This window comes from Serinus canaria, chromosome 1, assembly GCF_022539315.1.
Source record: "Serinus canaria isolate serCan28SL12 chromosome 1, serCan2020, whole genome shotgun sequence".
Taxonomy (NCBI): Eukaryota; Metazoa; Chordata; class Aves; order Passeriformes; family Fringillidae; genus Serinus; species Serinus canaria.
Genome location: NC_066313.1, coordinates 25,224,490 through 25,248,168, shown reverse-complemented (window position 1 = coordinate 25,248,168; position 23,679 = coordinate 25,224,490). Strand labels below are relative to the sequence as shown.

The 23,679-nt window shown below is 36.8% G+C and overlaps 1 protein-coding gene across 1 annotated transcript in view; it reads right to left on the bottom strand.

Annotated features, from left to right (window-relative positions):
- STXBP5L (syntaxin binding protein 5L) overlaps nucleotides 1-23,679 on the bottom strand; it is a 179,842-nt gene that overhangs the window by 22,381 nt on the left and 133,782 nt on the right. Inside the window, exons 18-19 of the mRNA XM_018908173.3 lie at nucleotides 23,169-23,320; nucleotides 14,634-14,699 (exon numbers count right to left, since the gene is read on the bottom strand). Of these exons, the coding sequence (XP_018763718.1) occupies nucleotides 14,634-14,699; nucleotides 23,169-23,320 (218 nt within the window). The remainder of the gene's footprint in view (nucleotides 1-14,633; nucleotides 14,700-23,168; nucleotides 23,321-23,679) is intronic.

Below are 23,679 nucleotides of genomic sequence, written 5' to 3'. Positions count from 1 at the left end.
CAAAGGGATAAATTCAAACAAAAAAGCTATCTGAAAACCTTCTTACTAATGATTTGAGAGAGGCTGAGACAAAAAAAAAATAGAAAAATCCATAATTAGAAGCATTATAATATCATTTTAAGTTGTAAGGAAGTTATCAATATAAGAGAAAATGAGAACCGGAAGAGAACCGGTTTAAAGAGAAAAGCTTTAATATGGAGCAGAAAGAACCTGATAAATAATTCTCAGAGAATCTTCTCAACAACTGTTGAAGAATACAATCTTTACTGTTAAAGTGAAGAAAAATCCATCTGTTTCCACTGGGGGATTTTCTGTGTATTACCAATAAATTAGATTTTGAGTAATGATTATGATGGTGACTAACCTTTATTTTTACACAGCAAAGAGATACACATTTGAATTAAGAAAAAAATGTAATCTTAAAACCGTACAAATGGCCCCAAGAGCTATCTCAGGTTTGTCTGTAAATAATCAAATTTAGTGTAATAGTGTGAATATTCATTATTGAGAACACAGGCTGATACCATAACATATAAGAATTTAAAGGAATTTATTAAAAAGAAATTTCCTTAAAAAGTCAGAAACACAGATTTCCCTTGGTGCAATTCTGTCAGCCAGGCAGGAGAGAAGGTGACAGCCCTGGCAGAAGAGGCTACTGCAGGTGCACTGCCAACAAAAATGTACATTTAACATCATTCATCAGGTTGAAGAGGAAGGAAGAGCTGCCCTAATGACATGCTGGTAGAATATCTAGGGCCCCTCTAACACTATAATGTGCTGTCATTGTAACATTCTGCCTACTGCCTGTATAATGTAATGGTATTCTGCCTATGGTGACAAAATGCTACCATACACTTGGTTCTGAATCCACTGTGCTTTTTGAAAGCAGGATGAACAGATGTATTTGTCAGAGAACCAAATTACTGTGAAGTGTCTGAAAACATTAAGTGCACTGTCAGATCACTGACAGATTCTCTTTTAAAACTACTATTTTTTTTGGCTGAAATTATGAAAAAAATGAAACGAAAATAAAAAATAAACATTCTCCAAATGAAAAAAGCATTGAGAATACATTATTGTATGTCATAATATCAACTCTACGTTATATCTGAAAAATCGAAACTTTGCAGTGCAAACCTAAAAAAAAAAATCTACCTTTCCTCCCACAGAATAGTGGAAAAATTTTGGACTACTTGGATCTAAGTCTGCTCCTCAGATTCATCTGCTGAATTTCTAGTGATCACACTGCTGGACTGTCTCAAAAAGTACACAGCACTCTGTATGCCTCCACAGAATAATCCAACATAAATGGTTGCTATGCTTTGTGCAATAAACAGGAAAACATAAGACAGAAAACTTGACTGAATTCTGAAACATAAGCACGAAACATGATCAGTCCTGGGCTGCACAGAAGACAACACTGGAACATGCAAGCAGAGTGGATGGGCCACAAGACCACCTGGATATCAACAATTTGTCCTGAGCACCCCTTAGTGTAGCATTGCACTGCATTTTCATCATGGGAAAAAAAATCTGGCATTCATTCTCTGGTTATAAAAGTGAAAAATGTTACAACCTGAGAGGTGAACAGAGACCCCACAAGAGAAGAATACCCTGTATGTGTTTGCAGTGCTTGTAAAGAGTGGAAAATGACTTACCTTTGAAGTTCTCAGTAAGAAACTCTTCTTTATGTAAAACCAAAGAACTTGGAACAGAGAGTACCTGAGTACCTGTGACACTGGAGCCTAGCCAGTTGCATACCATTTTGTTATTACCACTTCCTAAATGTATGATGATCTTCACTGCTTGTTTCGTTTTTCCAGCTCCCAAATTTCCCTGCCTTTTCTTTGTGATGAAATTTAACTGTATTACTTATAATCATTTTAGTTAGGGTGTTTTTGTGTAGTTTAAGGCACTTACCTTTCCTTTTAACTACTTGCTTGTAAAATTCTCAAGTAGATCAGCTTGTTGTATTTTTTTTTTTCTCATCTGGAAACATTATAAGTTAGAACACAGCCCCTTTCTGCTGTGAAATATAACCACAGAGTACATGTGTATTCTGCTATAGTAACTGAATTATCTTGTTACTTTTTCAAAATTCTGGTCATTTGGGCTGGTCGAGTGCTAATATATCCATTAGATATATAGGTTCTCTTTTAAAAAGTTTGACTATAAACATTCTCCTACTTAGGGAAGGAAAAAAAACTGGTGCTGTCATACACCTGACCTTCAGGAGATTAAGAGACTTTGTCTAGTAAGGTCTTCAATACAGAATATCAAAACCCAAGCCTCAAGATATGAAATAGCCAAAAGACTAAAGTTTTAAAACCATTTCTGTAAAAGTGAAAGACTTTAGTCCATTTCACGATGTTTTGCACCTTCACAGTGATCAAACTTGAAACAGAAAAGGCAAAGCTCAACCTCCACCACGTCAGCAAGAGGAGAAGCAGCTGTTTGAGGGCTGAAATCCTTCCCCTGTATTTGGCATTTGCCAGACTGCAGATCAAGTGCTGTGAGACTTGACAGTGTTTTGACCTACCTGGTGTAGCCTGATCTGCTTTGAGCAGAATGAGGGTCTAGACAACCTAGACCTGTGGGGTCTAAAGGTCCCCTCCAAATTTGATTATACTGTGATTCTACCTAGAAGCAGAGATGATTCCTCAATTCAGATGGTACTTTCAGACTGAGAAGGGTACAGAAAGTTCCCCTGCCCTTCTGGAAGGAGACATACACTGGACAGTCCCTACAATCCTTATCATGCAAAAATACAAATAATTTCCAATGTATACTGCCAAGCATTTAAAGAAAATCATTCATATAGCTGGATGCCTGGGCTGCCTTTTCTACAAAGTCATACCAAGGAGGAAAGCAACTCAAAGTTTCAAAATTTCTGAAATGTTCTTTAGCCTTGTAAACAGAACTATAGATCCAGATAAATCAATACAGAATGCTCCATCTAAAATCTACCAGTTTTTCCACTGCCGTAGTTAGCAAAAACAGATTAAAAGGTTCAAAATTTTGTGAGTGCCTAATGTCTTCTGTAAATACTTTGAAAAATTAAAGCAAGAACTGCTATAACCTCGCTGCTCATTCTTAAAATGGAAATGAGGTTTCATTTATTCAGGTACTGTTTAATAGGCTTGGGAGCATCCAGGAAGTGCTACTTCCCTGTCAATGAAATGCAAAGGCATCAAATGCTGGATATTTTCATATTATAACTCTATTATAATATGCATAAATCAGATTCCCCAAACCTCATCCAAAATGGACAAAATGAAGCACAAACCCATAAACCCAGGTCCTTACAATTATGTTTTATGAACCCAACATTCAGAATTAAAGTTTTTGGGCTGTGATCTTACTGCTTGTAAGTATCTGCAGAAAGCATAGGAAAATATATTACAATTTTGAAGATCACAGCCTAGCAAGAAGAAGAAAAAAAAAAGTCTATTTATATTTGCATTTCATTTTGTTCTTTCATTAATAATGTCTAGGTGATGGCATAATTCCTAACAGTCAAACCATCTGTTCATAGTAATTCTAGAAAAGTCAGCAGTCACTGACTCTCCCCCATCTTTAGCTATGGCTTCTGTCTGGCTCCCTGTGATCAGCTGGAACCTTTAAAAGCTTTTAGTGAAATGAGCAGAAATATTTTCTAAAAGGAAAATACAAGGTGATGCTTGAAGTGGCTGGCGAAGCAATGTTAGAAAGCTCTCGTACCAAAGCAGTTCTAGGTCTGGATATATCTCAGACTCTCCACTTGATTCAATAAAATTAGGATTATCCTCATAATTCATCTCTGTGAAACACTGCAAGGAAGTGATGATGATCTATTCAGAATACTTTGGGAAACATTATTAGGTTTAAAAATAAAGACACTATCATTCAGAGCTGCCTCTGAAGGATAATAGAGCAGCTGTACAGTCTGTGCAGCAGCATTGCCACATCTTCCTTCTGGTCAACTCAAATAAACATTGGGTTGCTGTGACCTGCAGTAGCTAAAACTATCAAGAAGTTTCAGTGTATCCCTTCATGTGCCACATCACTCATTTCAGAGTGCAGATACAACATCCACAGGTGGCAAGTGCTTCAGCAAGAAGAGATAATAATCACCACATCCAAATAAAAAGAAGCTGAGATCAACTTCATCAGCCATATAAAGGTCAAAGTGGAGTCCCAAAGTACCTTTAGGTCATGAAAATCCTGCTGAAGTTTAACAAGAACACCCTGAGTCATCAGATCACACATTATTCCCCTAAATGATAGCAAACTACTCCCCAGACAATTTCCAGTACAGGCAACACCTCCACCTGAAATAGATTTAACTTCTACTTAACCTCTACTATTTACAATTCAAAGCAAAGTGAAAGCAAGGACATTCCACGAGGCAGATCATAAGAAGGGAGCAGAACTGTAAGCTGCCAAATGCTAATGTATGTCCCAATTAGCTGGAGCCGCTGCTGAGAGTGGGCAGAGATGTATCAGCACTCTCTAAAAACCTACGAGCCAGAGCCAATGGGATGCATGGACAATATTTTATCATTTCAAAGTGGTGACCTGAATATCTTTACAAGAACTGTGGGCTAAAAACTATTGTTATCCCCTGAATATTCAGGCTATGGGGACAATCTCAGGCAACAGCCAAAGAGTGGATAAATAATCTCCAAGAGCTCTGTCAGTGTGGCCAGGAGGTTTTGGAGCAGAAGTAACTGAAATGCGGTCATCGCCTTTTCCAGGAACTCTCATTTAAATGTAGCTCCTTATACTGAGAAAGAGAGGCTCTTCCCAGCCTGATGTAAACTAAGCAATCTATAATTCAGCACAGTTTTAATGGGTAGAATAATAAACAGGAATATTTTCACCTTCTAAGACAGTCATGAATGAGAGCTAAAAGTTTGGGGGGTTTTCAGTCCATTTTCTTTTCCTTTCCTAAACCTCTGTCTGCTGTTGATTATCTATGAGTATCTGCCTGTTTACACATTGAATGCTTCTTCCACGTGCTTCATCCTTAGCTTCTGGGTAATCTGAGCACAGGATACCTGATTGCTGCAGCACCAACAACAAACAGGATGCTTTAATGACAATTTGATCACTCCTTTCAGTGCTTATGAACCATTTGGAACCAATGGCATGCCACTATTTTCTGCAAGATGTTGAACAAGCCCTTCCTAGGCTTATTCTAGTTTATACCTACCTTGTTCTAGACTATTAGAAAGTAATGAATAGAAGCAAATAAAGGAATGGCAGAAACACGACTACTCTGAAATCAAAACTACAGGCAAGATTGCGCATTCCATTAATCTTCTAAGTTCCTTATATATGTCATACATTTAAAATGGATCATTATGCTTCCAACCCTTTCAGGCTGAATTTGTTTAACTTCTGGAGCTTTTTAACCTGCTCCCCTGTCCTTGGGGTTTTCTGGGGATTTTTTTTGGTGTTTGTTTGGGGCAGTTAAAATATAAATCTACCTGCAATTTGTCAATATATTCTAGGAAAAGCTTACAATATTGTCCCTCTCCCAACACGACTACAGGAAAGCTGATAATAAGGTAGCTTTTTCTCTAATATGCAACATTTTATATATTACACAATAAAGCTCTCACCAATTCTAATTACAATGGCGTACTACTTTCTTTTTCAAAATCCTCTAAATACCAACTTTTGTCTATTAAATTTATCTTTTGCTTGTCATATATTTCAGGATTTAAAGTTATTTAATGCTATGTGTCCTTCAAGACAATGTACTTTTAATAATACTAACAAAAAGATGTTGATCTGTAGAATATGGCTTAGTCATAAGTCCTATGGCTTAAGCTAATATGCTAATATGGCTATTTTGATACTCTATTCAACTTCCCTCTTAATAGGTGCCCATTATTTTAGTGATAAATATTAATTTTACAGGTTTATAGGTGCCTAATTCTTTCACCTTTTTGGAGTATTAGGATATTACAATTTCCACTCCAAATTTTGTTTGGGTGTATTCCTCCACTCCTACTTTCTCAAACTTATTTCAACTGAATCACTTTGTACTCTGGAGCCTGCTTAATTTGGATTGAATTTTCCAGCAATTTTTCAATGTTTACTTACTTAATCTTTACCAGGAGCAATTGACAGTTTTCCAAGTTTCTCAGTCATTTATAAGGTGAAAGACATTTATATCCCTGACTTTTGCCTTGTGGAACAAGTGCTACCTTGGTTAACAGGTGCACATGATTCCCAGTGACAGAAATGATGTTCAGTTGTCTTATCCAAGGACATGATCCAACTTAAATTTTTATCTCTAAAAGGATACCAAGTAATGAGGCATGGCTACTTGGCTTTTTCAGTCATCTTACAAGGGAAACTTTCCAAGAGAGCAAAACTAGAAAGAATTCCTTGAGACTGAGAATATTTAAAGGGCACTTAAAAGAATTTTTTGTGTAAACCACACATTCCAATCCAAATACCAGGAGCAATACCCTTCATGTGGATACAGTGTTGCATGATCTGCTCCTAGCAGTTTTAGGTTATTCAAGACAGAAATTTTCATGTTTGCTTTTTAGAGGTGAAATTTGTGCTCTCATTATGCTCTTCCACTGAAATATTACAGCAGAATTGAGCAAAAAGATTAGAGAAAACTATGTATTTAACATCTGGCTGAGGTAAGTCTCAAGGAGAGGACTGAGACAAATGACTGATTTCCAACCTGACTTCTCAGACATTCAAAGACACCATAAAATACAGATGCTCAATTGTCTTATCACTGTTGTGGCACAACTCATACACCAAATAAAGAAAAGAGACCAGCGCATGCATTGAGTATTTTAGGCAGAGTTCACCAACAACCAGCTTGGAAAAACTTCTGGAGTTTTTTCAGAACAAAGTATTACACACACAGTGTGTAATGATTGGCAATATATGTCTACATGAAATAAATGAATATTAAACAAGCAAAATGCTGAGAGCTGCCAACAGAACTGTATGGGTTAATAGGTGGTTTTTAGAAAGCCTTTTCAGACAAAGCCTCTGAGGTTATTGTGTTATCTCATGAATCAGTTGGTAAAATGTTTTGCCAATGAATGTAAGGAAGTTTAAAGCTGTTGGCTTTCGCCTACCGTACCAAGATCAGTCTTAAGATCTGTTGGCAGACTTAACTTTCTTGATCCTTTAACTGAAACAACAGAAAAAGGAGAAAGGCAGTTGTTAATAAGTAAGAAAGAAAAAGGAGCGAGGGAGAACAACATGCCATCTTCTGGTTAAAACCATGTTGCAAATTTGTGGCACTTTTCTTTTAATCAGCATATAAAGGCAGAATAATGGTTTAAATATTTTCATTTACACCATTCAGCAAAATAAATGCAATTGAACAAAGAAGCACTGGAAAAAAAAAATTACTCCAGCTGTCAAGGAGCGAATGATGTTTTACACAGCTTTGGCTGTGTGCTGCAATATCTTACCTTGTGGTGACAGGAATGATAAAAAAAGAAATCACAAATGAGATTAAGGCAAATATTGCAAATGCTGGCTATGCAGCATATCACAAATATTTAAACACCTGCAAACCAATTTAATAAGAGGGTGCAATGAAATTATGAGATCTGATGACATCATTCCTCTATATAGCATTTGAAAAAGAGAGGGCATATTGTAGAGGTTATGGAGACAGAACATACTGTTGTAATATCATGGAAAAGAAGACAGATTGCACAGAAACGAAATACAGCAGCTTCAGGACAATGTGGTGTTATCTAGTCATCATAATTTGTACTCAATTTAGTGAAGGTTTAATTACTTGTTGTGTGCCAATTCTGCAAGAAACTAGTAATTTTGCTTCTGTTCAAAAATGTTTTCATTTCCTCACACATGAGCACATTTTCAAACAATGAACATCAGAGGACTCAAATAAAGCATGTCTTGTAGCAGTCAAAATGGCATTAAATTTATCAGAAGAATGCCTTAAGAAATCTTTTATTAATTATTCAGAAGACTTGATTTCCAATTTGGTTATTTCATTTTGTATTCATTATTTTTTCCCACATGGTTTTTTGGCTTTTACCCTTTACCCATGCTGTCTGTTACTAGAAGGGAACAATCAAATATTTGTCAACTAATTATTATATTACTATTATTTTACTTCTAAAGGAAGTCCCACAGTGACAGGAACATATGAATATAAGGAACAAACTCTTTGTAATTTGTATTTAGTAAGCTTTTAGGTCAGAAGGATGCCCAGAACAGACACTCACTCTTTTAAGTCCCAAAATCCCTAAAATAAAAAATTTCTTTTGCAAAGCCTGCAATGTGTCAGAATTAAATATCAGCCAGCACCTATGTTAGATGGTTTTCTTTTTCTCTTCAGGGATGAGTAGGGGAACCCATGAGGCTCTTGAGCAATCTTTTGTTATCAGCAGAACCAGCACAGCCCTCCCAGTAACCCACTGGTAGCCATAATGGTAAATCAGGACATGGTGAAGAGGTCTCTCCACATCAGCCTGACATCAAAAATCCACACCCCTAACACTACTACATAAAAATTCTCTAATTTGGATACCAAGTGTTAAGCACCAATATCCAAGTTAGGCACTCACACAAAGGGTAGTTTGATTTTCAGAACAGCCTTTAAAACCCCCTTCCATTTATCTGAGCGGCTGTCAAATACTCTTTCAGACTCTGAATGAGTGCTCTAGAAAATCAGTGCTCTGCTATAAAGAACCATCACTTGTGATATAATCTCCTTTTAGGGGAAGGAGAACATCTGGCTTAACCAGCCCTCTAAAAAAGGATAAGCAATTCATAAGAAAAACTGTAGGACTCTTCGCTACAGCATTAGGACTTAGAGTAGCTAAATTAGTGCTGTCATCATGCAGCTTTGAAAATTGGTAGTCTAACCTCTTCTATTCCTAGGTTACAGGTGTTTGTGTACAGCAGGAATTATGTGTCTTGTGTTGCATGCCACAGCTGTGTCCCAAGTGGTGACACATGCCTGAACCCAATAGCTGCCAGCTGTTTGTGTGCAGGCTCATTCAGCACATGCAAAGTCTGGACTTTCTGATTCCTCTGAAGGAGTCTACACAGGCTTGGTTTGGGAGCTGCCACGTGACACTTGCACACCCTTCACATGGCAATCACACAGCTGGACATTGATGCACTAGGACACAGCATGGTTCACTGATTATAGACTCCAGATTTGAGGGTAAAAACAAGAGAAGAAGCTGGTTGTTTTCATGCTTTACTGTGATTAAAGCTGTCTAGATAAATTTTTTAAAACTAATTTTTAACTATTAATAATATCCACATTCTGATCAGTTTATGTGACCTGTTTTTAGTACCTAAATCATGCGTGTTTTACTATCTTTATTATAAAGAAGAATCATGCATGCGAGCTTATCTTGCTGACAGAGAGCTTTTGAAATCCAGTTTTATTTGAGAATGGAGTATAAAGGCTTGAGAGGCCATCAGAGTTGTCTGCTTTTATCATTTGCTTATATTTGTGCTGGAGGCAGCCAGAAGAAATTGTGGTGCTACAGCATAAGGCAAGACAGCCTCTACCCAAAAGAGCTTCAAGTGTTTAGAGTCAAATTATTCAACTGTAGGATGAGGAAGAGTTCCTAGGTACAGTCTAGCAGCCAGCTAAGCTGAGCATGCAGGTCTCCTGACCTGACAACATCCTGCTCCGTAGCCATATGGTTCCTCTCAGTCTTTCAAGGAAAACACCAAGGCACAACCAACAAACAAACATGCTCACAGCTCTGGCACTCAATGCTGAGTTTCCCTCAGCTACCATAGCAGCACTGTGGTCACAGATATTCATATTTTCACATTACTCAAAATGAAGGTGACTTCATACAGGATTTTTTCTGCTAAGGAGTTTCTGCCTGGCTAACACTTGGAAATATCAGTCCCAGTTACTGCTAAAGCCCCCTGGAACTCTGAGCCATGCACCAGGGGCTGCACAAGGGCCCAAACCCAGGTCCCCAGCTCACATTGCTAATCCCTAAACACAAGTCCCTTCTCAAAAACTTAAGCATGAATTCACTTGTTCAGAAACTCCCTTGCTTATGGGAAATTGTAATAAAATGCACCTCGTATCCACAGTGCTGAAGCTAATCTCAAATTATTGTCTTCTGACTAGTTAACATTCTTTTTAATTAAACATGGATAAGTATAAATGGTTTCGCAGTGTTATCAGTTACTAAGTTTCAAAATAAATTACATTCCATGTTTAACTGACATATAAAATGTTTTGAAATGTTTATTTTCTAGCTTGTTTTCTAGGAGAATACAATTTTCAAATGAAGTCAAATCTCTTCAGCTACTCTGAAATCACCCACTTGTTAAGAAAGAGAATGATTGTTAAGAAACTTAATAATATTTTTCTTGAAAGAAAGCTACTCTAAAAACAGTTCACATAGGAAAGTGGGAGTTTGCTATGGCAAAGGCCTAATCCCAGCAGATTTAAGCAGTGAAATGAAAAAGGGTACCAGCGCTTGGAAATCATAGCATGTGTAAAAATCTGGGGTCTTGCCATTAGGGACTTGTCTCAAGGCTCATGGGAATTAGTTGTGGGAATCTTTACACAGCCTTCTTCTAAGCTTCAAAATCTTAAAAGCATTTTAGATGCAAGCCCCCAATATGAAGGTGCTTCTTAAGAAAAAACACAAATCCTTTTTCATTTTAGAACAAACATTTGAGAAGTAACTCTTCTATACAGAGACTGAAGAATCCTTTCCTTCTGGTCTTTGAAAGAAGTCTAAAGCGTCCAATTGCATCTCACACAACAAACGACCTATCCAAAGTTGCTTTTTCCTGTGCTCACAGTGTATTCCCATTAATAGACTTCAATAAGAAGCTCCATATCAATGTTTAAAACAGTAATGGACATACATAATTATGTATTATACATTATATTCCTAAGAGCCCCTGAATAAGTTTACCTAATGAGATGATAAAAATAAAGACAAAATTTACTGGAATGGGTACTGCTCTGTAATACATTACACAGTAATTAACTCAAGCATTTGATACAGCACCACTTACATGACAAGTGCTTTAGAGCTACTGGGCCCTTGTGTGCCACTGCAGAATGAAAGTAGCACAGAGCCCTTCTGACCCTCAAATCACAAACAAAAATGAAAATGCAGTTTGAAAGAACAAGGCATGCAGGAGTAAGAATAGGATGTTCTGAGGCTTTTGGTTTTAGGCTGCCAGATACCATGATATGGCATGCCTTGCTGCATTTCTACATTCATGAAACATGCTTTAGATAGGTAAGAGTTTGGGGGGGGGGGTTTAAAGTTCTTTTGTTCCACAATTTTTACCAGCGTTATTCCATACATATTACTACATCCAGAATACATTTACAGTGGAAATTGCCACCTCTCAGATATTCAAAAATCAGCAGAGTCTTACAAATGGCTTTACTAACTTCTTTTCCTTTATAATGTTGTAAACACATCACTATAGTGTTTAAATACTAGTTTAATTAAACAAGATACCAGTGGTTAAGGAAGATTATTCCTCTCCTCTGCCTACCACTCTTAGAAAGCAAGGTTGCTATTTCTTCACTTGCTGCTAACCTCTGTGTGGCACTGTGTATTTCAGAAAACTTTTAATCAAATGGGTTCATTTTATGTCCTATTCTGAACAGTGTTCAGAACGGGAATCTGATTTTTCAATTACATCATCTGTAAAGTCATGTTTTAGTAAGTAGCACAGGAGGAACATCTGAGAAGACAGTCTTGTGAACCAAGTTAAAAATTACTTAATGAAGAAGTAGGATTTGTAGTGAATTATGTACTAGCCCTGCATGTGAAATAAGGAGTACCCTTTAGCCCTGAGTCTTGTGCTCAGTGCTCCATCACTCGTATCAATGACAGAACACACAAATGCCTAATGCTGCTTTGAGGCAGGGAGAAGAAAAACAACACAGCCAAATTACTGAGTTGACCTAGGCCGACTCTGCAGAAATTTAGTCATAGGTTAAAACATTGCCAAGCACTAGAATGTTGCAGGCATAATCAATTTTTCATGGAAACATACAGTTCAGGCAGTCTAAGCAATGTTCAACATCAGACCATGAGATGAGGAGGCAGGAGATTTTTCAAGTTCTCCAAGAAGCCTTTACCTACACTGTTCTTATGGCCTGACTGGAACAAAAATCTGACTAAGCTACTAATGGCTCTCTCAGATATAGAACTACTCATGTCTACACTGGCAATTAGTGTGCCCTGGGGATTCTTCCTAGGCATTGTCTTGGGAGTCTCAAAGTACACAAGTGAGCACAGCAATGCTGTTCCTCAGATCATTGCCCTTCTGATGGAGCTAAGGATGAAGATGCTCACCACTATGCCATCCATCACGTGTGCAATATTTGCCATCTAGACTCGCGCCCTCCAGCAGTTTGCACTTTGTGTATGTGTGGCACACTCGGGGCCAGCACCTGGGATGGGCTCCCCCGCTGGGTGAAGAACTGATGTTGATGTGCTCTGGCAACCAGAATGAACAGCTACAAATCAAACTCTGTTCTGTCTTTGCAACCTCACGTAGTCATACCCAGCAGGCCCTCCTCCACTGGGCAGCAACTTTAACCACTTCACAGAGCAGTTCAGGTGTTCTTCCTGGTTTTGCTAAATTTCTGAAGGAGCAAATCGTGGTCTGTTTTCAGCAGAGGAATGCAGTCAGTGGTTTTACAAACACAAAGATCACGGGGCTCTTTCGGAACACAGCACACTTCCACTGCAGAGCTCGTGTGCCGTGGACTTTAAACAGATAAAGGCAATGCTGGAAGTGGAAGGATCCTGCCTGACAGATCCATAAGTATGTAGCTGTGCTCTATGAGCAAGAAACATTAGTCAGTGAGAAGGCTGGCGTGGGTGTGAGGCTGTGCTGGTTAAGCACAGGATTAGTTCCACTCCACGTTTTGGAGGGTGCAGTTTTGAGGTCACTTATTCCAAGTGACTAGGTTGGATTCTGCCCCATTTTACAGCAGGTATGTAGAAGCAATATTAATTAAATTTTGCAATAATCAAATTAAAAAAATTAATATCAGTCACAGTAAAAGAAACTTCTTGTTTTAAAAGTAGTTCTAATAATAGTTACTTCCTACAAAACTGCACCTGATTTCACATTTTAAAACTATAAATATAGCTTGGAAAACAACATGAAAGTGCTAAAATAGAAAACACCCATAAATATGCCATGTTTTCCCTGCTGAATATCTCCAAAACAGAAAAAAGCAGAATAAATTTTGGAGCAAATTATCTCAGATTTATCTAAGAAAGCTATTTTTGAGCCCTAGCAGAATGAAAAATTGAAGTTAACTGCAGAAAAAGTAAAGTGTTATAGGAGACACTCATCATTATAAAACTAAGAATATGCACATATGGTTACCAAGTCAGTCATCTCTTAGCTTTCAGTGAAAAGAAAAGGAAAGGTTTTAGCTCATTTCTGAAGAGAAAAGTGAAAAGTTGAATCCCAGTGAGCCACAAAATAAATAATCTAATTATAACTGAGGTATCAAATGTTTTATTTTAAAGCCTATATCATGAGTTTCTGAGGCACTGCTCAAGGATTTGAGCTCCTAGTTTTATACCAATATCATTATAGTCTATTTCACTTGGATATCTCCATATCTACAGATTTTGGGTTGCAAATAGTACAAGGAAATACATATTTCAAAGCAGCTGTTTTGTTCTAGCTCTTACTGTGTAGGGAAACACTTATTAGTTTCAGCATTTTCTAATTACTAATTACTGGCTTTCATTCAGGATTAATGTATCCTGTTATTACGATGTAAAATATGTGAAACAATAACAGAGAATTTGAATTGCATAGTTGTGGGTATTTGTTACCATAACTAAGGGGGAAAAATATCTATCAATACTTACCAAACTACAAGGAAAAGAAGTATGATATGCATACCACAAGCAAAACGAATGTATCACGGCTACACCTCCTTATTTTCCATAACATTTAGAATCCAGCTACTAGAAAACAGCTCTTAGCAACCATCTTTAAGACAGTGAACTCACATTAAAGAGATTAATGCAGACTAGGCACTTGCTGAAAAGGTCTCTAGGAATGGACAAATTCCACCTTCTGAAGGACTATGGGCAAAATGGGAAACATTTATGAATTTTTGTGTGGCCAAGATTTCCTTGCCCTGGCTCAAAAGCAGATATTTTTATCTGAGGTTCTGCTTTCATACTAAATTATGTACATCAGGCACTGGGGTTCTAATGGCTAAAATTTACCATCTCCATATTGCTGATTTCAAATAATTTCTTCATGTACATGTACGCATAATATATACATATAGAATTACAAGGACTCCCTACTGTAAAAAAACTTAGAAAGCCTTTTAAGAAAACAGAGAAACAATCTTCTTATAGGAGGTTATAGGAATATACCTGCATGATCCTGCTACTTCAAATGTTTTCACACTGTTCACCTCAAGATGCACCATATACATTAAAGCTTCCCGTAAGGAAACAGACTTAAGATTTTACTGTGCTACATAAAAAGAGCTTCTCCAGTAATTTCTTCTCTTTGGAACTATGCACTTCACTTCTTAGGGATTAATGAAACACAGTGATGCATGACATGAATGGCTTATACAGACTGCAGGAAGAGAAGCCAATCACCTTTACCTGAAGTGGGAGACTTGCAACGCTCAAGCTCCAGGGAAACTGGACTGTCACTGAGTTCAGTCAGGCCTGAAAAAATGGAGTTAAAGAGTTAAGTTACAATCTAACAGGGCATGCTTCAACTTTCTTGGTTGATGATATTCTGCACTTTAAAGTCAATTTGGAGAAAGGAATGGTGTGAAATGAGAGGGAAATAATCTATTTCAGATAAGTGCGGTTATCAGGCTGTCACTGCAGCAATTTAGGCTTGGTTTAAAAAAAAAAAAAAAAATCACACCTCTTGTTAACTCAGATTTGTTTTCCGAGTGCCTCGGGATAGAAAAGAGTGACTGTACCTAACAAAAGAAAACAAGTAAGTACAGTTTAAAATTTAAAAGTCTGTGATATGACTCAAACTCATTCATCCCTGTCAATCTGATGTGGAATCATCTCTGTGCTTTCAACTGCTGCATAATGCAGGGAGGAAATCTTAAAAGAGGGGAAGAAAAAAAGTAAGATTACCGCTACTGTGCAATATTAGAATTTTCATGAGTTCACACAAGATAGGTCATTTTAAAGGACACAGAAGCATTGATAATGCTGGATGAGTGTGACACTGAATTTTCTGTTTTCTGACAACATACTTTATACATGGTGTGTGTATATATATATAAATATATATATATATTTGTCAGGAACTCCACCTACATGGAATACGGCACCAAGGAAAGCAATCCTAGTCTGTACTGCATAAACTCGAGCTAGTTTCTGTGAGCAAACTAAGATCCATCTTTGGCACAGGTTGAATGTTCCAAGTTCAAATATGCCTTTGGCATGGTGGGGAGGGAAAGTCTGAGCTCACTCTGTCTTTTACCATGAGCTACCTGGGCATGGCCACACCTATTCAAATGCACCCTTTCTATGTATCTGTAATACCCTGTGGCTCACCCCTGTTAGAGGAGCTCTGGCACTCCATACCATTGACTACCTGGCACTGACAGGCAGCCCTGCCCAGACATTCACATGCCAGCTAGGTGGACCCACAGCACTCAGGTCAGAGCCCACAGTCAGGGGTACATTACTCTCATCCTCATACTGGATTTACACACACTCTCCTTGTGCTGCATCCTGAGACGCAAACATGCTACAAGAACCTTTCAGGATGCTTTAAACGGGCACTGTGGCTTCTGTAAGAGAACATGTCATAATTTTTATTGCTTCTGGACCCTCAGAGGTGAGGCCCATCGACCCTCACCACCAAAATCCATAGACACTCTTGTTTTGGAAAATTCTGCCACTCAGTCACCAGTCCTGCTTTCTTAGTATTAAAACCAGTGGAATCTTAATGTAGGTACTGACAACTTGATTACAATGTATTTTTGAACTGCTATAAGAACTGGAGAGGATCCAGAGCCCCAGACAGCAGAACAAAAAAAAACCCTCCTACCAATAATGAAGATGCAGGAGTGCAAGAATAATTGTGAGAGCCCTTTGGAAAACCAGCAGTATTGATTTACTCTGTTAAGTCAGTATTAACAACATACTTGCTCCTGACTAAAAAACAAGATCTGCCAAACTAGACACTATTGTTGAAAAACAAAGATTTTTTTATTTTGAAACATGTACTTAAATCTTTCTTTTATTTCACTTAGAATCTGTGAGAAAAAAAATGTATTTTGATCAACTGTATTTTGATGTTATGAGAATATGCAGAAACTGTAATGATTTGGGAAGCCTCTCTAGTACAGCAGATGTTACTTCCCACTTGAACCCAAGATTTCCGTATGTACCTAGAGGTTTGGGACAGAACTGATTTTTTGCTGCAGAACTGTCTGCAAGGTGCAGTGAGAGCAATTTTGCATAGCATCAGAGGCCTTGAATAAATAAAACTTATAGTATTTCTTTTGTAAATGTATTATTTGAGATAGGCAAGTTTTAACATCTTGCCTAAGATGTTCTAAACATTGTATAATTAGCACTGGTGTTGGATACAATACCAAATCCCAGGTCACACTTTGCTTCTAAATAGTTTGGGGGTCTTTGTTTTTTACCATGGAGTTCATAAAAACAGTATTCCATCTCAATATAAATTATGGTACTATGGACTTAAACAGGAAAATCACCAAACTGCACCACCCAAGAGCAATCACAGTAAGAAAACCATGACTACTTCATGTTTGGCACAATTTCCAACATCAAACATTAAAGATACATTTCATGTTATGGTAATTAAGAATGTTGAACACGTGAACTTCTCTACAAACCTTGACTTGCTGTCAAGCCACGGTCACCCCTAGCAATGACTACCTACAGATGCCTTTAAAGAAGGGCAGTATATCCCCATGTGAAAGGTAAGTGGTACCATGTGCCCTGCACAAGAGCATTGGCTTTATCTCACTTAGATTTGCTTTAGCACTTCCACTGGCAGATTTTCTGCTGCCATAAATCTTTACTGCTTTGAAATATTATAATGAGTTCTGCTCATTACACTCCCATTTATTCAAAGTCTCTTTTAATCTTGCTAAATTCTAAATTCTGAAGATGTTGTAGGGCAATGAATTGCTCAATCATCATTCACTGAAAAGGATAAACACATATTTGTCAAATTTTTTGTGTTACCTTTAATTCCACTAAATGTTTCCCTTTGAAATAAGAAAGTGAGCTCTCAGGCTTTTCCTTGTACTACTGCTCATTTTTTACTCTCATTTCCTTTTTAAGGAAACTAAACTAAATATTTTCAATAATTAACCACGTATAAATATTTCCATGAACATCAGCTTTCCTCTAATATCTGAGAACTACAACGGCTGCTCAAGTTCGATTAAAAAATATTTTCACTTTCCATTTTGAATTCTATAGGCAGTTTGTTTCCCAAGATATTTTAGCCATTTTTAGCCCCCCCAAACCACAACCCCTGCAAATTTTAAGCCCACCTAGAGCAAGAGGAATATAGCAGTAAAAATAAAGGCAAAACCCCAAGACTGGCAATGTGAACAACCACCTGAGAGAAGATATACCCACGGACATTATAAAGAAATTGGCTTTGGTTTGAGCAAATCATAAACATGTAATAAATCACATATGGCATTAAAACACTTTTAAAGATTTGTCCTAGGGATACTTTTCTAAGTTTAGTGTGATTTTCATTTCCTTTTTATTCAAGGATCAAAACTAGTATGAAGTAACAACTTTAATGAACCCATAATTTAAAATTAGGTTTGAAATTTGAAATTTCTATCTGTATGTTTGAATGATTCAGACCGATCATTTACTCTAAGGCCCCAAAGCCATCACATCTTTGCTTATAAATAAATGGATTATAAATAAATTGTCATAAATATTCATAAGCCAATAAAATAAGTAAGCTTAGTGTTATCTTAATCCCTCATCTTCACACTGAATTATCATACCATGTTTTCTATATACCTATATATATCTATGCATGCATTCTTTGGAAATTAGTTAGCTCAGAATATAGCTATTGACTTAAGCTCAACCTATATTAGCTTCTTAGGTGTGAATTAAAGTGCCAATTACTGATATACAATGACTCATAGCACACAGTTTTCTGTATCCTCCTGTCAGACCAACCATACTTCTGCTCACCCCCTCTCAAAGGACTGGCCTGAGGGAGGAACAAGAACTTCTCACTGAAAAGTCTTCATGATGAAAATTATTTTGCAATGTATCAACTTCCTTTGGATTTGACAACACTTTGGATGCTTCATAAAGACTATTTTCTTGTTCTACCAACAGATGGTATGAATTTCTAGTAGGAGATGCAAATTCCTTTTGCATCATTTTGATATTTTTATATTCTGCTGCAGACATTATCCCTCTAGATGCAATAAATGTACTTGTTTTAATATTTGAATGCAGGTTACCCAAAATCATGTAATAACATGTACAACTTGATTTCAGCTGAAGAAGAAAACCAACCAAACAACAACCAAGCAACCTCATAATTCTGCAGTACAGCACAGAGAGTTTATTTTATTTAGCTTGTAATATAATCTTGCTACAAAGGGAGATGGCTGTAGATGTTACAGCAAATGGAACCATCATCAACATCTGAAAGTTACTCCCAGCTCTGCACTTACGCTCATCTTAGCTTCTTCATTCCTCAAATTACTTCCCTGACTGGACAATTATGTTCTAGTCTCTTCCACTGTATATAGCTAGAACTGGTGACATTTCTCCCCTCCTTGCTTCCCTTTCCCACTTTCATCTCCCAAACCAGAGAATGTGCTGCCTTAATGCTCTAAGTCCACTCTGGGTGCATTTGAGTCCACTTTCCATACGTAACCAGTATAAAGCTATCTATAGGTTTATTGGCTAAAATTGAGAACATTTATTCCACCACAGTACTTTGCATATTGGATGTCCTTGACATTGTTGATTATGTCTTTCCTCTTCTCCAACATATTGCTTCTTTCTCTTACATGTTCATTCTTTTTTCCCCTTTCCCTGTTCAGTTGCAGGACATCTCAGACTGAAATATCAACACTTTCTTCCTCTGACCCAGTATTTGAAGAAATTATTTTGTATAAACATGGCAATAATTTTATATACATCTATCCCTAGTGATTCATAAATATACATCTTCAACTTGGATTTCTTCCATCCAAGTTAGAGTAGTAATCCTGTCTGTCTAAAAACCTGTTCAGGATTTTCCAAATAGGAAATAGTTCCAAATAGGAACTATTTTCCAAATAGTTCCAAATAGGAACTTAACATTGCCAAGATGAATTGAACTTTTTTTTTGTGTTGAAGTTTCCTCTTTATTACATGAACAGAGCTATCAGCATCACTGTCTTCTCTTATACTCTAATTGATAATATTGGTTACGTCTTTGAATGTCAACTTTAACCTCATAATTAGGCTGGACATTAAATTACACTGTCTTTTCCTGCAAATCACCTCTAAAATTACTAACAAAAATGTAAGTATCTTGCTCATCGATAATCTCTTCTTTGGCTTCAATACCTGCAAGTCTTATTTTCTCATACAGATCCACATGAAATTATCTTCCTGCTTCATTACTTAATTGAATCAACTACTCATATATTGTCCCATTGACTTCCATTTTCATTGAGATAACCCTTAAAAGTTTAGACCTAATGCTTCTGTTATCACATGACTGCTCTTGCTTTTGTCATAATAATATTGGCTTCGACTGCATGATTCCCAAAAATAATTTACTTTTCCCATCATCATCCTTTATGAGAGAAGATAAACTTGTAAGCAAAATTCACAATTCCCGCTTAATACCCATCTTAAAATTCATCTCTCAGATAAGACATATAACAAAGCACAACTTGAGAATGACTTTGCAAGATATTTCAGTCTGTTATAGATTCTAGTCCTGTTCTTGATCTTACTGCTTGGTGCATCTTTCAGATCATACAATATATACTCCTGTATAAGTATCAAATTACAAAAGCAAGAACCAAACCATTTTTGAGAAAAGACATTACACTGTTAATGATCTTGCCTAGAACTCAGACTAATAATTCATAGGAAGATTTTGCAGAATATGGGGATGAAGACAGATACAAGATAATACATTCTCAGCCATGAAAGACTCTGTGGTCTATGTTTGCATATCTGAATAAAAACACTGGCAATTTTTGCCCTTTGAATTTACTAATTTTTAGAGAGGGCAAAAATATCTCCAAACATTTGGTTGCTGTCTGTCACTCAGGCTCTCTGTTACAGACTTGAAATTAGCAAGATCAGACTAACAGACTTTAGGATATCATACACCAAACCTTTTTTGGGACTGCTGAATTGGTAACTGGACTAGTTTTTTAACTAAACAGACCACCTTTTATGAACTATTATGAAATAAAGTCATAGAAATCAGCCTAGAGGGATGGAACAGAATGTGTTGTGCAAGTGTATGAATGTATTTCAATAGCTACATAACTTTATATTTATGAGAGATGATAAAACAACTGCCACTCTTTTATCCTGCCTATACTGAATATTTAATATAAAATTGCCTATTCTGTTGTTCAGTGAAAAGTACTTTAAAAAGAGGCATCCTAGAGACCTAATTACATATAAGCATTGCAGTTAATTAAATACGTATGGCTCATCTGTTGAACAGTCATTTTTTTGCAAAATTAATTATAGCTTTGTTCACTGTATTCTGCAGTGATGAATACTAATATTTAAATTTCATATCAGTATAACTCAAAATTTAAAGATATTAAAAACATGAATTTTCATAGCCCTCTTTGATGCATATATTTTTATGCCCATTTTACATTTCCCGTCAAAGAACAGAGGCATGGGATGGTTCCCCAAAGCCAAATATTTAAGTACCAAACCAAGATTAAAATTTTAAATTTCACAGCATCCAATTCAATGGGTACTCTTTTAAGCCACATTGTTCTTCTGAAAAAAGTGAAGAATTAATTGGTAACTACAAATAGTGCCATTGCAAAACAAGAAATGCTTCGTATTAGCAAATGTACATGGAAACAAATATAAAACCAAAGAAAGATACTGTCACCAAGAACATAACATTGTTGAAAAATAATTTCTAAGGCCCAATCTGTCCCATATAACAACGAGGTTTTCTCTTTGACTTTCTTTTTAAAGAAAAGAATTTCTCCATAATAAAGGTAATTGTCAAAGATAAGCATGGTTGACATCACAATGTAATAAGTTTGCATGCATGCTGAATGTGTTTAAAAAACACATTACAAAGCACAAACACATGGGTTCAAGTCAGGCATAGTCCAATCATGATAAAGCTTTTTGCCTAACCTTCATAGAACTTACTCTGATAGGAAGTACGGATCCGTTTCGTTAAATCTGGATAAAAGTTAGACAGGCCACGCATGCAAAAGTTGTCTTTGGAACATGCCAGTACACCAGCATCAGCAGCAGGCAGAGGAAAGAGAGAAAAAACAGTCTAAAGTGAAAGGAAGTGATATCATAACCAGCATCTAGAACAGCCAAGGTGAAGAAATCTCAGCAGATGCTTACCTTCCAATTGGGAGATATAACAAGAAAAATAATCAAAAAAGTAAAGGATGTGGGATGGATGGTGAGAAAGCAGCTGAGGCTTTTTTTAGATGCATAGTTTCTGTGAGCAATCTAGAAGTTGCAATCCTTCTTAGTGGTCATTTATCTGCAGTGGGCTCCATTTTGGCAGCACTGAATAGCTGGAATGATGCCTTAAAGGATTGGCCCAGGCTGCCACTGACAGAGAAAAAACCCTCTGTGATACAGTGCTTATAACAGCTTTTTCTACATGAGCAATCCTCCACCTTTTGTACAGAGTTCTGCAGTGTGTTTGTGGCTAGCGGCTCACATTTCTTAGGGAGCTGCTGTGAGGCTGGCTGAAACCAGACAGAGAAGCTGAAGGTAACTTGAAGCTGCTCCTGTCTTCTCTCCTCCTCTCCTCAGCTGTGCCAAATGTACATATTTAACACTTGGCACAGATGTGAACTAAGCTTGCCATGATTAAATGTATAGAAAGTGAGAGAAATTGTCTTTCAGGAGCAGGAGTAGGCCTGAAGACTTGTATTTTATTCTATAAATTTTCCTCTAGATTTTACTTTCTGTTTGGAGTGTAAACACATTCCCAATTAAAAAAAAAAATATTTCCCATAATTCTATGGAGAAGTAGGACTCGATTCAGTGCAGGGTCTGCTGATGAAAATGCTGATGGCAAAAACCCACTATAATCTGTTGCTTTTATAATTTTAGGGTTAGATTTAAAACTCCACATTTTCAAAGAAATTTTAAAATAGAATTCTAAAACTTCACAGCTATGAAAAACACATTTTATAATTGTGTCTAACTCTTGCATGTTTCTATGGAATATGTCAAGTGGAAAGACTTGAAACAGATGATCTGACTTTTTCTCATACAAATAAATGTTTATACAAGTAAATGTTTAGATAACCAACAAAGTATGGTAAAATTTAGCTCTACTGAAGTATTAATATTTCTAATACACAACACATAACAACAGTTATGACTTACTGCGATCCTCTTAGCATCAAATTTTAAAACGGGTTTGTAGGGTTTATATTAAGAGCTTCACTAATGAAGCACTAATGAAGTGCTTAATTTGAGCTCCTTGTGTTACCTACATAACATGCCTCCCAGGTGTTATGCATCTCTAAACACAGCTGACTACTCAAATGAATAGCTCCTGGCAGAAAACACATTTAAGCTTAAATTGACATCTTACTTATTGGTATGAACTTTTTGAAACCAGAAAGAAAATAGCATACAAACTACACATCAAGTGACTGCCAGAGAAACAATTTATTGCTCTGCTCATTATGATTTTTTTACAGACTCAGCTAAGGGAATTACTTGCTGACCTCCATCCCAAAAGAAAAAAAAACCTCATAAAACATTTTATTTCTGAGAAAATGCCCACACCAAGAGCATGTCAAGTTTCTTTTGCCAAGTTATAGAAACTCCATTGGCCGGCAAATAGTCATGCATTCCAAAAGCACTAGAAAAAGCCACAGGCAAAAAAACCAAAGGAACATATCAGGCTCATAACCACAATGATTTATTTCCTACCTGCAGCAAACTGCCTGCTCTTGCGGGGGGAGCGGGGCTGCCGCTGGTATGGATCACTGGATCCATAGAGGTCGAGGGTGCCCATGCTCAGCAGGACTGTCTTCTGCATGAAATCCACGACAGCCAAACCATTGCAGTTCCCAAAAGCCACTCTGCAAAGAGAAATGTCCCCCAAAAGTGTTAGCAATATGTAATGAAGTCCTGAAAACAATAATAAATATTATTCTGAATAGTGCACAAACCTTTTCTTCAGGAACTACTCAAGGTCACATTTTTTATTTCTTACAGATTCGTAATTCTGAATTTTAAAACCTGTTTTCTGAATTAACTTTCCAGAAAGCAGTTACAACTTCTGCCAACTTTCTGTATCAAACACGTTGCTGTAATGTCTAAATGTTGCTTCATTGAACAATATAATTCTAATGATAATGATATCAATTAGGACTAAAAATGGGATGTAGATCTTAAAAAGTGGTTATGCATTTATATAAAATACAAATATAAATTAAAA